The 14,295-nt window shown below is 46.6% G+C and overlaps 2 protein-coding genes and 1 long non-coding RNA gene across 3 annotated transcripts; 2 read left to right on the top strand and 1 right to left on the bottom strand.

The window, feature by feature from the left end:
• The first annotated feature begins 5,643 nt into the window (after nucleotides 1–5,643).
• Nucleotides 5,644–7,043, top strand: LOC127348468 (uncharacterized). The gene is made up of 2 exons (XR_007879790.1): nucleotides 5,644–6,058; nucleotides 6,916–7,043. It is a non-coding gene; the product is annotated as an uncharacterized lncRNA (long non-coding RNA).
• A 1,566-nt stretch (nucleotides 7,044–8,609) lies between these two features.
• Nucleotides 8,610–9,277, top strand: LOC127293113 (probable histone H2AXa). The gene is made up of 2 exons (XM_051322669.1): nucleotides 8,610–8,849; nucleotides 8,976–9,277. Exons 1-2 carry the CDS (start codon nucleotides 8,655–8,657, stop codon nucleotides 9,192–9,194), a joined length of 414 nt encoding a protein of 137 aa, XP_051178629.1. The 5' UTR covers nucleotides 8,610–8,654; the 3' UTR covers nucleotides 9,195–9,277.
• Nucleotides 9,278–10,974: 1,697 nt separating this feature from the next.
• On the bottom strand, nucleotides 10,975–12,224 carry LOC127293112 (uncharacterized). The gene has a single exon (XM_051322668.2). The coding sequence runs from the start codon at nucleotides 12,124–12,126 to the stop codon at nucleotides 11,089–11,091; it is 1,038 nt and encodes a 345-aa protein (XP_051178628.1). The 5' UTR covers nucleotides 12,127–12,224; the 3' UTR covers nucleotides 10,975–11,088.
• Between the last annotated feature and the right edge of the window lie 2,071 nt (nucleotides 12,225–14,295).

The raw sequence follows: 14,295 nt of genomic DNA, 5'->3' as shown, positions 1-14,295 counted from the left end.
GCGACTAATTCATGTGTTGATTGCTGATGATTTTATCATCAATACTTGCTGATAAAAAAAATTGGTGGAACTTTCTGCTGTAGGGACCCCCAAACCTTTTACTGACCTCAAAAAGTTACATATTTACAGAACAAAGAGAATAAAAACTAACCTACCAAATTACATAAGGTTGTCAAGTCATGATGACAAAAGAGGCACTGTACATTTCTTCACCCTAAACTTAAGTAAGGTGGCATCATATATGAATCCTGCTTTCCAAGATCTGAACGTTGGAGTAACACCTTTGAAAATTCTATCATTCCTTTGTTTCCATATGTTCCAGCAAGCAAGAATAACTATTTCAACAAAACAAGACCCTCTAAATAATCTTCTAGCCTTTTCCAACATTTCAGGACCAGAAACCATAACCCCAAATGATTTGCAAGTAGGACCAAACCCTTGAACAGAAAGTGCATGATTTGGTATTCTTTCTCTTGCTCATTGAGCATGATTTGCTCATGTTTGAACAAAGGCTTCAGTAGTACTAGGAGTATTGCTTCTAAATTTAGTGTTGTGTTGACTGTTAGAAATGTAGTCAACAGAACTTGTTTAAGAAAAAATCAATAGGAGTAACTGGATGGATCGTAGCGGACAAGAGGGGGGGGGGGGGGGGGGGGGTGAATGGGCTCTATACAAATTTTAAGCCTTTTTCAGTTTTTAGCAAAGAGGAAGGTAAAGGTGAATACTTTAGTGGTGGAGATGTTCCTAGTATGATCCTAGATAAGTGCAACAAGTAAAGAAACCAAACATCATAGTAACAGTAAGGAGCGGGACAACCGGATGGTGCGGAGACGAGGCGAGGTTTCTTTCCCGCAGTTCCTCCCACAAAAGGTAGTACGTCCGCAGAACGAGTTGTCTTCTTCTAGATGAGGTGGAAGAAGAGACACACGGCGGGAGAGCAAACCAGATTCAGCAGGGAAAACGTTACTTTGACTAGGGTAAGATTTGGAGTGCATGTGATTCCGCCGGACCTGTGATGCTCCTGGTGTTGGTGGAACAGAATGAACAGATGTCAATATTCAGGATAAAGTTCGAAGCTCGTGAGAGTTACAAAATCAGGTTCGGCTCTGGACTCATGAATCGAAGCTGTACTTCGAAAAGGAGTTAACAAAACTGCCAAAAAAAATTATAAATGGAAGAAACCTGAACCTGGCCTATAGAAAGTAAATTTTGATGGAGCTTTAGGCGGAGTTTCCTCTTCTATGAAAAACATTTATTTTTTGCAATTTTCCAGCTCCTACAAATTAAATTTTTTTTGAAACAGAGGCAATTTTTTTTTACCTCATCCATCAATTAAAAAGAAAGTGCAAAATTTTTAGGAAAAAATTGGGTAAAAAGCCAAAAACCTATAAAAACAAGGTCAAGCCCACACAAACATCACACCCACACACAACCAAGCCAATCATAAACCCGAACAATGGGGCCACACACATGAACACTCGAAACACGACACCCTAGCTACGTGTCGACAAAGACATGCAATGATATTGATGGCACCTATCGATCAATTGTGGATCCAGGGTAGGCAGTAGCCAAGATGGTGAAAAAAACACAAACCTCTCTAGCAACGATAACTTCCGACACCATTGACAACAGTCCTGACTAAACAACCCCACCACCAAAAAGAATCACATGCCTGCCCGACACATGCAAGAGAGAGACTGTATCATCAACACCATCAGTCTTCTCCAAGGCAAGTGCATGACTCGGTGAAGAAGACACAACCGATATCTCATGTGAGCCAGACCTTACTTCCTCGAAGGAAGAAGGCCTAACCACACGGTCACACAACTCCACGAGCTCAGGCATGATATGCATGACCGGAGCCAAGACCCCGTCCATGCCCTCGCTTTCAGAGGCAGTCAACAAAACAAGCTGCGACGACTAGCAAAGGTACCGCGAGGAGAGAAACAACTGCATATATGTTCGTCCTCAACCACATATGACTTATGCTCAGCCGAGACAAACGAGAACAAAGTTTGCGCGGTGTCGTGCTCCTACCCACCAGAACAGCATGCCTCTGTCGGCTCCAAAGAATCACCAAGGTGTGCCAATAATAGCTTGAGACTTGCCACCTCCTCACGAAGAGGACGAGACGCCTCCTCGACGTAGCTAGCAAGCGTTGATATTAGACTCCTCGCAACACCTTGGAGAGAGGCGTGCTTGGCGGCGATGTTACATGCTTACTCATGTCCACGTGATTATAGTACTCCCTCGATCCACAAAAGGATGTTAAAAAAATTATCTAAATTTAGATGTATCTAGCCACTATTTAGTTTATAGATACGAGGTTCAAATTATACCCTATATAAAGGGTGGCTGATTTCACGCTCTCCTAACAATTCAGCTACTGTTCACAGCCTATTTATCCACTCCTTTATCCAGCCACTGCATGACACGTTTCTCTTTTTTTTTTTCCTCCACCCTTTGCTCTATTATTAGTTGTTACACGTCTCTTTTTTCCTGGGTAACCGGCAACCGGTTGTTGGCCCTTTGCATCCATTTTTAGGAGATTTGGTCAAAGCCGCAAGTAGTCAAAGCGGTGGCCACGATATCTAAAAAAAAAAAAAGCGGTGCCCACGACTCCACATCGATCGATGCGAGCAGCCGATTTGCCCCCGTCTCTCTCCTTCCTCCCTATCTTCGCCGCCCATCTCCTCCCACTAGGGCCGGCGCCCTCTTCCCCCTCTCAGGCCACAATCTCTCTCCAGACGTCTGATGGCGTGGAGGAGGAGCCTAGGGCCATCCTCTGAAGTAGGCATGGTCGCTGGTACAGCGGTGCCCATGCCTCGCCGCAGCGGTTCCTGCCTCATCCCGTACCTCGGCCCCTTGGAGGAGGTCCTGGTCGCCATACGAAGCTCTCTGTGCATCGCTGCCGGTGATCTTGCAGTCATGGAGGGTGCCATCAGAAGTTATCCACGCCGCCAGTGATCTTGCATTTATGGAGGGCGCCGTGAGAAGTTGTCCCGCACTTGCATACGCGTCAGCTCGCCCACGGCGTCACTTTTGTGTGCCACTACAAAGCTTCCCGTACTGTCCCATAGATGGAGGCAGGGGCGGATCAGGTAAAGAGGTCCAGCTTCATCTTCTCCATCGGTAAGACTCCGGTAGGCTACGTCTTCCTCATGTCTCTATTTCATAAGCAAAAAAGAACAAGCAGCAACGTGACGTGCTCAGGTAGCAGCAAAGCAGCAACACCTGTAAAAAAAGATTGGTTTTCTTTCCTACCGGTACACTCTTATTGTCATGCATATAATTGAGTTCTTCCTTCCAGTGATAGTACCTTCTCTGCCAAGTCTTTTGCTTTTTGTTAATTTTTTTACCTTAAGTCGACCAATTTATGTACCTTAAATTCATGGATTTGACTGAATATTTGTTATGTTTGCCGTTGGAACCTATTTAAGGTTAGTTCACATGTATTTCTCAGGTTTTCCCAAATTTTTACAGCCTTTCATGGCAATATATTTGCTTGGATTTTGCAGTATAACAGTTGTAACTACATACAGGTCAAAAATTGGCACGTTGTCGTCCATGAATGAAGGAGATCTTCATGGGCAAAGTTCAGAAAAACTTGCGCCCATGTGCTGTGTTTTCTACCTAGGTTCTTTTGAAGTGAGTTTTATAAATTACGCACCACACTATTTTCTATTTGTATATGTAAATCTGTAGTCAGGGAGCTAACTTCAGAAGTCTGCAGATGCTAGGAAGCCACGCTGTTTTCTATTTGTATATGCAAATCTGTAGTCAGGGAGCTAACTTCAGAAGTCTGCAGATGTCAGGAAGCCAATTTTCGTAGATGCCAACAACGTGTATTCAGTGCTTACCCTTCTATCCGCAAACGTGGATGCAGCTTATTTAATACAAACCGTGTCCCTATTGCGTTATGTATGCTTACTATTACTAGATAGTACTTTGTTGTGGCATAGCCGGTAGTTCCTCTTATGTACTTTGTATTGCTTTTTTAAATGTATTCAGTGTACTGCACACCATCCCTTATTTCATCTGTCTTTTAGCGCTTCTAATAGCCATAACCAGTTCATTCAATAAAGAGCCACAGTTTCTTTGTATTAGTCTTATGTTTTGCTTTTTAAATTTGAGCTTACTCTTATATGCAGGGAGAACAAAACTTTGCATGCCAAGCAAACGGAAAGTAATATTGAGAACGATACAATTATTTCCTTCAACTCAATAAAAAGAGTTCAGAGCTGACCGATACAATTGGCTGATGTATGTAAAGGAAGTTCAGTTTTAATAATTCAAGAAAGAGGGACATACCAGCTGTAGTACCTCGATTCACCTTCCATTGTTCACTGTCCTCCGCGACCCCTTGCTGTCAACCAGTTCGATTTTGGCTCTCCATCTGTTGCTGCCACTTGCCACCGAGCAGCCCCTTTTCATCCAGGCCTCGCTGATAGAACCAGTGCTCCTGAAAAGCTAGATCTTGATTAGCAACACAGTTCCATCGCCATGCATTCTAGCAAAATGGAGCTTCATTTGATTCAGGCAAACACATGGGCAAACACAGGTTTTGTCTATAAATATCATTGTTGATTCCTTTTTTGATGTTTCCTTGGTTATTCCCTACTGAATAGTTCCTCTTCTGTGCAGAACCGACCAAATACAGCATGCGAACTTAATTGGTTATAGATGTAAACCCAAAGACCTATCAATGGAAAATCTCGCACGCATTGTCCGCATTTGGGAAAACAGAGACCAACAAACACGAAGGAATATATACGATGTAGGGATCATTGTTGTGGACTGTGAGGTGATATTCTGCAGTTTCCAGCATTGAAATTATTTTGTCTCCTTATTTAAAAAAACAATGCACCATTACCTCAGCTTATTTATCTGTCCTTCTCTTCACAAAGTGAAGATAGGTTGTGCCTACTTCGCTGCTAGGGATGAGGTCACTAGCCATTTTCTCTCATGATGTCTGTGCGTTTCAGGCTTTCAACTTCCAGGCTTTCAACTTTCAATGTATAGCACGAATATCGTGCTGCTATTACATGTCCTAGGATGTTATGAAGACCTCTTTCCATGGCTGATGTAACTCAACTGTGCATCTGCTAAGTGTGTGCTTCCTTGCTTGACGGTTTGCCAGGAATGATACACAACGAGTAATGGATATACGGTACGTATGTTGATTAATTCTTGCAACCAGGGTCACGTCAAATATTTACAGCTGGCAAGTGGACTATAGCGACAAAGCTATGGATAGTTTTTTTAGATTACTTTTAAAATTCATAAGCAGTGCTTCCAAAATTGAGTGTATGCGTAACCTTACCATTTACCATCTTTATTATTTAATTTGTTGGTGTACACCCATAATTTCATATTCTATATCATTGCTTTTATGTGATGCTTAGAAGATATGTAGACAATTTTGGATGTCTAAATAAAATATCTTGGATGCATAACTGATTTTTTTATGTTTCTGAGAGTGAACATGTCAAACATATTCGTTATGATTGCATTATTGCCTTGTGCAGGTACAAGCTCCACACCAGCGGAACCGAATGCATAGCTGATTTTTTTATATTTCTGAGAGTGAACATGTCAAACATATTCGTTATGATTGCAATATTGCCTTGTGCAGGTACAAGCTCCACGCCAGCAGAACCGACATTGACCTTAACCTCTAAAGATGAGGTGATAGTCGGTTAAACTCCGTTCTTTGGCTCCCCTGCCATTCCAAGCACATGCAGAGATCCGATGCTCTTTGTGATCACTATCAAGGACTGAGCATACTACTAATACTACATCCCACCTGACATGGCCGATATTATGGGGAAACAAATTCCTGGTGGCTGACGCTAACGCTCTACAAGTTGGTACATAACTCTTAGTGTGGTTAGAGTTGACCTGACCAATGAATCCCACCCAATTGCGGGCGCTGGTACGACCTCCTGCCCTGCTTGCACACTTGAGAGATCCAAGAATAGCAGAGGATTGCGACGCCACAGAAGTCACGCCCACCGAAGATGTCATGGGACCACTTAACTCAGACCTAGGAGAGGTACAATCTCACACTGACACTTATCATATTGGTTAAAGCTGATCCAGCATCAATAGACTGTCTCCCACACTGTATACATGGCGCGGTCGACTGGATCAGGGAAAAGAAGGCATACATTTATACAAGTTATATATGATTGCATAAATCCATATTTGGTGTTTGCAGTACAGGTTACGAGAACAAGAAATAGACCAATTGCCCGGGTAAAGATGCAAAGCCAGAGCTAAATTGCATAAACCATGCCTAAACACCTAATATCGTGGTAAATAGTTTTGTCTGCAAAAGCTGTCGAAATTAATTAAGGCCATGGTGATTGCAAGAACTAGCCATTCAGAGAACCTATATAGAAGAATACAATTTCTTTGCAATGGCTCAACCACGACACCAATGTAGAATATGAGCCACCCTTCTAGCAGCTCTACAACGGAGTGAACAGACCATTGAGCTACTGTAATATTGAGTACCTCTAATAAAGTAATATTAAGTAGCTGAAGTACTATAATATTAAGTCACTTTGTATAATTGCAGATCCCATCTCTTAGTTTTTCCACCAGGCCTGTTAGACTAAGCCATCATTCTCTCCTCCTAAGATAAAAGAGACTACTAATGTCTCACAAACTAGGTTGTGGAAAGCCATTCATCTTATCATTGTACTTTACTCACACCTGCACAATTTGTTCATCAAGAGTATGTTTTCCTTTTGGGCAAGTATCTATGGTCTGTTGTGCTTTGTTTGCGTAGAACCATGTAGTGGAACTATTTTTGACACTGTTGTGCTTTGTCCTTGCTCTTGTGTATGAATATTCCATGCGCCACTACCTATCAGTAATGCAGTGCATTCCTTGCATGCCTCGCAGGTGTGGCTAGGATATTGGCCTCATGTGACATAGTCTCCCAGGATGACAGATAAAGGTGTAGTTCCTTGATGTAACTGGAGATTTTGATGAAGTTTTTTATTCTGTCACGCTGTATATCCATTTTACTACCTGTTGATACTGTATTGTGAGTTGTGACATGGTTTGTCATTCCTTTTCCACGCTATATACTGCTCTCAAGATCATCCCTATTATTTGTCCATCTTTCTACTTCTTTTTCTATTGTACTCACTCCAAGCAGTGCCAAGATATAACTCCTTGCTCTACGCAGTGGCATAATGTGGTTTCTAATACAAAGACCAGAATAAGGTATATCATTCAAACAGGCTAAAGATGGAGCTGAAATCTCTGCTGTTTTTACACTCTAATTAGCAAAAAAGAAATTGAGGTTGCCTCGCCCACTCAAATAAAGCATACGAACGAAATTGCTTTTAGTAAACTGTGAGAGAAACATACCGATTATTCGGTTGCCTTCCATTCCATTGGCAATGACGGTGGAGCCGATTCCCCGCGGAGAGCCACATCTCTGTCTGGAGTCCCCATTAAACTACGAGCTCCATCACCCAAGTCTCTAGAATCCCTCCACAGACGCCCCTGCAGGCTGCAGCGGACCCCCGCCCTTCAAAGGCCACCCGCTTTGCCGCCGCGCTGCCGCGGAGCAGCGAGGCCATCCAGGTGACCACCTTGAACGAACAAAGTACGACACCGCTACATGATTAGATCGAGCCTTCCTTCTTCCCGAGTCGTCTGACATCAACGATACCCAGAATCAATGGCGATAGAGCTCAACTCCAAGCTCCAGCCAGAGGAGTGAGAAAGGGGATCCCGGGGGAAGACATTCCAACTCCCTGAGTTAGTCCATGTACTGCAATTCCCTCGAAAGACAATCCACGTACTAAAAAACAAACAACACTGAAGGGCTATAGCCTATGGGCCATGGTTCCATTAGGATCCCATCTACACGTTACTCCCAGTAGTTCACTTAAAATAAATTATTAGACTGAACCTATTTGCGTTAAAAAAAATTAAAAAAGGCGAGCGAAGTAAGTGATCGAAAAACTTTATTCTTTATTCGTCCTATCTATAAGACTATAAGAGGAGAGCATATGAAAAATATAACCCATTCTTCTGGTTTTAGCTCACTGGCCATTGTAGGCATTTAGCAACAAAATCTAGAAATAAGTTGTGACGTGCGATTTGCGACTGGCACAATTTTTTACACTCCTAATTTCAAAATATACACTACGTGATTTCATGCTACACACCACTAATATGCTAGACCTACTCGATTTTATTACTTTATATGAGTGCTTTTTCTGCAATCAAAATGTCACGGGTGCGGCGTGCGCCGCGCCAATGCCTCCTAGTTTAGACTAATCTTCGACATCTTTTTTTGAGTGGTCATTTGTTTTCAGAAAGGAACAGGCCTCACTATAATAACCGGTTCGGAAATGCGAAAAGGAACAAAAAGAAAAATACTCCCTAATAAAATTTCCCGAGAGAAATTAAAAGAAGCGATTTATTATCCCAAAGCTGGCGTCCCACGTCACCGATCCGGCCCCCTCCCGTCCCAGCCAATCGCAGCGCGCCGCACCCCCAACCCTACGCTATAAAACCCCGCCCGGTTTCTCCTCCCAGCCGCAGAAACTCGCCCCACAGCCCCCGCAATCTCGAAAAGGTTTAGAAGCTTCCAGTTCCAGACCCCCGAAGTCCAATCGACGATGAGCTCCACCGGAGGAAGCGGCGGCCGCGGGAAGGCGAAGGCGACCAAGTCGGTGTCGCGCTCGTCCAAGGCCGGGCTCCAGTTCCCCGTCGGCCGCATCGCGCGGTACCTCAAGGCCGGCAAGTACGCCGAGCGCGTCGGCGCCGGCGCCCCCGTCTACCTCTCCGCCGTCCTCGAGTACCTCGCCGCCGAGGTAACCTTCCAATCCCCCTCTTCCCCCTACGGTCAACGCGGATCCGATCTTTTTTTTTTCCGGCGTCGAGGGGTTCTTCGTTCTGTGATTCGAATCGGGGGTTTGATCGGTTCTGTATATACGCAGGTGCTGGAGCTGGCCGGGAACGCGGCGCGGGACAACAAGAAGACCCGGATCCTGCCGCGGCACATCCAGCTGGCGGTGAGGAACGACGAGGAGCTGAGCAAGCTGCTGGGCACCGTGACCATCGCCAACGGCGGCGTGCTGCCCAACATCAACCAGGTGCTGCTCCCCAAGAAGGCCGGCGGCAAGGTGGACATCAACTCGGCCTCCCAGGAGTTCTGAGCGTCATCGGTAGAAGGCGAAAGGGGAACGGTTACCCTGTATCTGGCTGGCAATATGTTGCCGTGAAGTTGTCGATTGGGATGTTTTAGCCTTTTAGGAGTCTGAAAACTTGTGGGATGTTAAAGTCCCCTTTGTCCTGCCAATTCGCGGATGGTTGAATCGATCTATAGAAGAGAGGACATATATAAGGTTTCTTATATTCTAATGATATATTGCTTAATTTTGTTGTTCGATTGATTGGTCTGGTTAAATTCTGTCGAAGAAATTTCTATACTCTGCGGTTGTAACGTGCCTTTCCTCTCAACATTTTCCTTGTCTTCTGAAACTTTACCTCAAAAATATCTCTATTCTCCACAGATACTCTGATGATTTTTAAAGAAAAGTGAGGCACTGATGATTTTTAAAGAAAAGTGAGGCACTGATGAACTTGATAGCACACGACAACATTTCTCTTGATTGTCTCAGTGTTACCCAGCAGGAAAGCTGGCCATCCATTCCGAGCTAGATGGTTGATCGTTGTAGCATGAAGACTCAATCATTTCGTGGTTTTCAATGGTTGATCGTTGTAGCATGAAGGCTCAATCATTTCGTGGTTTTCAAAGGATTCAGTCGCAGGTTGCAAAGCAGATTGGCCAGGCAGGCAGTATCATTGTTCATGGAACTGCACGTCTGCACTGCGTATAGCGGGAGGTGTGGTGCTGAAATGCACAACCTCACCGAGTTCAGGCCTTGAAGTATAGACTCAAGGGTTTTGGCATTGATCGCAGATGGCATCATTGATCCATGATTTGGAGGCCATGTTATCTTTGTTGTTCAGCCGCCCTCTGTAGTGATTCGAGGAATGGCAAAATTCCATTGCTCGCTGGTCGTTGCTGTAAGCCTGTAGCACAATGGCAGATACGCAGTGTGAGAAATAGGTGGCTGAAACTTCAGGTCCCAGCTAGGCTGTTAGGCAAAATTGCGATGCCAGGTACATGACTGACCAACGGCGAAGTTGAAAAGAATAGGGAAGCACATCTCCAATCAAATGATCAATCTAGAAGAAGCCTAGAAGACCGTGGTGTGAGTGTGACCAGATTTTTTTTTAGAATCAAAAAGTCTCATCGCGCTGTTCCATTTATTCTCAGAATGAAACAAACATAGTTCAGATTCTTACATTCCAACAGGCTAACGCTCAGAAAAACAAAACAACATATAGACTAACAAGCCAAACTGGCCAAGATAACGTCTTGTTCCTTTACAGCTGTATCTGCAAGCATAGCCAGCAAAACCTTAATTGATTCACCACCATGAAGACACTGAACAAGACCCAAGTCAGATCAGCTTAGGCCATATCCTGGACTCCAGTGTTTCTGGTGTCCCCGGGCCAGTAATCATCAGGATCCTTCTCTTCTTCAGCGCCAACTGAGCGGGGGAGCTTCTGCCACTCTTTCTTCGAAGAGCTTCAGGCATTTGTTCAGGCATCTGGTGTGACCAGAGTGCTGCAACACATTTGGTGGATTGTTGAACCAATGAAATTAGGGCCAGGATTGTTTTGCAGAAAGGCGTGTCAGTTCAGTTGGAGGCTGCATCCTGCATGGGGATCAGAGACTATGTGTACCAGTTTGCCAGCCATTTGAAGTATCTATATCTACTATTCATACTAAAAGAGATAACGCATACTACCAATTCTTTTCACCATTTACTCAATCTGTCGCCCACTCTCTCGAATCTTCGTAATAAAACAGAAGGGGATTGTTCTGAGCTTTGATGTCTGGTTAACAAAAGGAAAACAGGAGAAAAAAAAAGCTATCCATGTATGTTGCTGTGGCTGCAATGCCTGAATTAGTCCCTCTGAATCCCTGATTACAAATTATAATCAAATTGCATATGCTGATCGTCAAATGACGATCTGTTAGTTCTTCCCGCTAAGGATGTTAGCCCTCATGGCCTCCAGCTCTGCCATGTTGGCCTCGATGGCGTTGAATGACGGCTCCGGGATGGGCTCCTCCACCATCTGCGACAGCCTGATGAGGCTCCTGCAGGCCAGCACGGCGCGCGCGTCCATGGTCTCCATGGCCCTCAGGTAGAGGCACTGCGCCGCCCGGGCGGCCTGCGCCCTCAGCTCGTCGGAGTTGGCGGGGCCAAGCAAGCAGTGCCCGACGATCCGCAGCGCCGGCTGGAACAGCTCCCACGGCAGCGGCACCCTCCGCCACTTCTCCTCGCCGCCCTCGGGGGATCGCGCGGACGCGACGCGAGGCTTGTCGTTGCCGCCGTGCTTCCCCGACCACGCGACGCAGAACTCGCAGAAGTCCATCTTGGAGGAGAGCGGCATGAGCGCGAGCCTACCGTAGTAGAGCTCCAGCACGGCGCCGACGATGCGGGCGCGTCGCATGGCGCGCATGGTGCCGTGCGGCTCCAGCGCGGGGGAGAGCTCGGCGACGACGTCGGGGTCGGGGTCGGCGGGCTTGGCAGGCTTGGCGGCCGCCGCGGGCGCCGCGGCCGGCTTGACCGCCTCGTGGTACACGCTGGGGCTGGCCATGTTGGGCAGCGCGACCGTCTCGGCCTCCCCGGCGCCCCGCTGCGCCACGGCGTGCGCGTACAGCGTGAGGATCACGGCCTCGAACCCGGCGAGGGGTTTCCGGGAGACGGCGCGGGACATGTACACTCCCGCGAGCGTCGGCACGAAGCGCAGCACCGCGAGCTGGAGCGCCGGGATGCCGGACTGGAAGGCGCCGTAGAGCCAGCCGCAGATCGCGTCGTGGCCTGCGCCCGAGCCGGCGCCGCGGAGGCGTCCCGAGACGGCGCGGGAGACACCGTCGTCGTGGAGGAGTGCGGATGCGGGATCGTCGGCCCCAGCGAGAGAGTCTGGGAGAGCGTTGCCGAGGATGGCGGCGAGGGAGTCGACGGCGGCCTTGGGGCTCTGGATCGGCTGGGGCGCGTCGGACGACATCGTTGGCTAGGCGTGGTTGATCGACGAGATGCCGAAAGGGGAGGGAAGAGGCGAAGGGATGGGAGGAGGAATAGGAGATTTCAGCGGGCGGCGCGTTACCGTTTGCGCTTTGACCCGATACGTACGCGTAGGTGGGGCTCACTTGCTATTTATGCATGCACGGTGCTCTTTTTTTTTTGACAGGATATGCATGGTGCTCTACTAGAACGAGAATGGGATGCTTTTTTTTTTGAACCAAGAATGGGATGCTAGGGGCGCGTTTGGTAGGCTGTCCGCCCCTTGGCTCGTATCGACCCAGCAATTTTAGGTCCGTTTGGTTGCGTGAGTTGAGTGGTGTTGTTGCACGAACCGGTTCTCAAAGCAAAATCGGGCCAGGCCCTGGAGAATTGCCATGTCCGGCAGTTTCCAGCGGTGCAGGCAAATCTCCAACGCGGCTGATTTAAAGGGAATCTTTGGCGCACGCGCGGAGACGAGGATGGAGATGGCGGGAGCTGCGACGCGCATCGGCGAAAAGCGAAAAGGGGGGCGAGAAGGATTCTGTCACCTCCCGCCGCGTCCCATGTCCTATTTCTACCCCCTCCTCCACTCTCTCCCAAATTTTGAGCTCCTCCTCCCGTCGGCAAGCAGGTAAGAGGCGCACGCATCTCCAGTCGGCGACGGTGGCAGCTGCGGCGGCGACGACTATATCTGGGCTGCTTCATCTACTTCCTGGTGCAACACCTCTTCACCTCCGGGAATCCCTTATCTCGGTACCAGCCACGGTAATGTTTAGATCTAGGTTAGGAATTGTCAGATCTTGTCTAGGGTTTGGTCTTGTAGCAGGGGTTAATCCGGATTGTGCTGAGCTATCATGATCTTGCTAGGGTTCGACATTTCCGGTTGCTTCTTTGTCTCAAATGTGCTCACCTACCTTGATCTTGTTAGGGTTTGTGCTATTCACAATTGCAATGAACTGCTTGTCTGATTTAGGATGATTGTTGGTATGATTTGTGTTGTCCACTTTAGGCATGTCTTTGTTTGCAAGTAGATTCACGTTATATGTACTACGATGTGTGTAGGACTCCTTCTGTGATGACTTTAGCCAGGCACTTGTCTGCGTTGGGTACTCTCAGATCCCTGATAACGCGTGAAGCACACGTCCATTGGGAACCCCAAGAGGAAGGTGTGATGCGTACAGCAGCAAGTTTTCCCTCAGTAAGAAACCAAGGTTATCGAACCAGTAGGAGATGAAGGTCACGTGAAGGTTGTTGGTGAATGAGTGTAGTGCGGCGCAACACCAGGGATTCCGGCGCCAACGTGGAACCTGCACAACACAATCAAAATACTTTGCCCCACCTTAACAGTGAGGTTGTCAATCTCACCGGCTTGCTGTAAACAAAGGATTAAACGTATGGTGTGGAGAATGATGTTTGTTTGCAAGGAACAACAGAGAACAATGATTGCAGTAGGTTGTATTTCAGATGTAAAAGAATGGACCGGGGTCCACAGTTCACTAGTGGTGTCTCTCCAATAAGATAAATAGCATGTTGGGTGAACAAATTATAGTTGGGCAATTGACAAATAGAGAGGGCATAACAATGCACATACATATCATGATGACTACTATGAGATTTACTTAGGGCATTACGACAAAGAACATAGACCGCTATCTAGCATGCATCTATGCCTAAAAAGTCCACCTTCGGGTTAGCATCCACACCCCTTCCAGTATTAAGTTGCAAACAACAGACAATTGCATTAAGTACTGTGCGTAATGTAATCAATACAAATATCCTTAGACAAAGCATTGATGTTTTATCCCTAGTGGCAACAAAGACATCCACAACCTTAGAACTTTCTCACACGTCCTGCATTCAATGGAGGCATGAACCCACTATCGAGCATAAATACTCCTTCTTGGAGTTACAAGTATCAACTTGGCCAGAGCCTCTACTAGCAACGGAGAGCATGCAAGAACATAAATAACACATATATGATAGATCGATAATCAACTTGACAGAGTATTCCATATTCATCGGATCCCAACAAACACAACATGTAGCATTACAAATAGATGATCTTGATCATGATAGGCAGCTCACAAGATCTAAACATGATAGCACAAGAGGAGAAGACAACCATCTAGCTACTGCTATGGACCCATAGTCCAAGGATGAACTACTCACGCAT

Source organism: Lolium perenne, chromosome 4, assembly GCF_019359855.2.
Source record: "Lolium perenne isolate Kyuss_39 chromosome 4, Kyuss_2.0, whole genome shotgun sequence".
NCBI lineage: Eukaryota > Viridiplantae > Streptophyta > Magnoliopsida > Poales > Poaceae > Lolium > Lolium perenne.
Note: the sequence above shows the minus strand (reverse complement) of the source record. Positions and strands in the feature narration are given on the sequence as shown.

Coding starts and splice junctions, on each gene's coding strand:
- LOC127293113 (XM_051322669.1), top strand. CDS start 8,655: ATGAGCTCCACCGGAGGAAGCGGCGGCCGCGGGAAGGCGAAGGCGACC. Junction 8,850..8,975: donor TCGAGTACCTCGCCGCCGAG/GTAACCTTCCAA, acceptor GTATATACGCAG/GTGCTGGAGCTGGCCGGGAA.
- LOC127293112 (XM_051322668.2), bottom strand. CDS start 12,126: ATGTCGTCCGACGCGCCCCAGCCGATCCAGAGCCCCAAGGCCGCCGTC.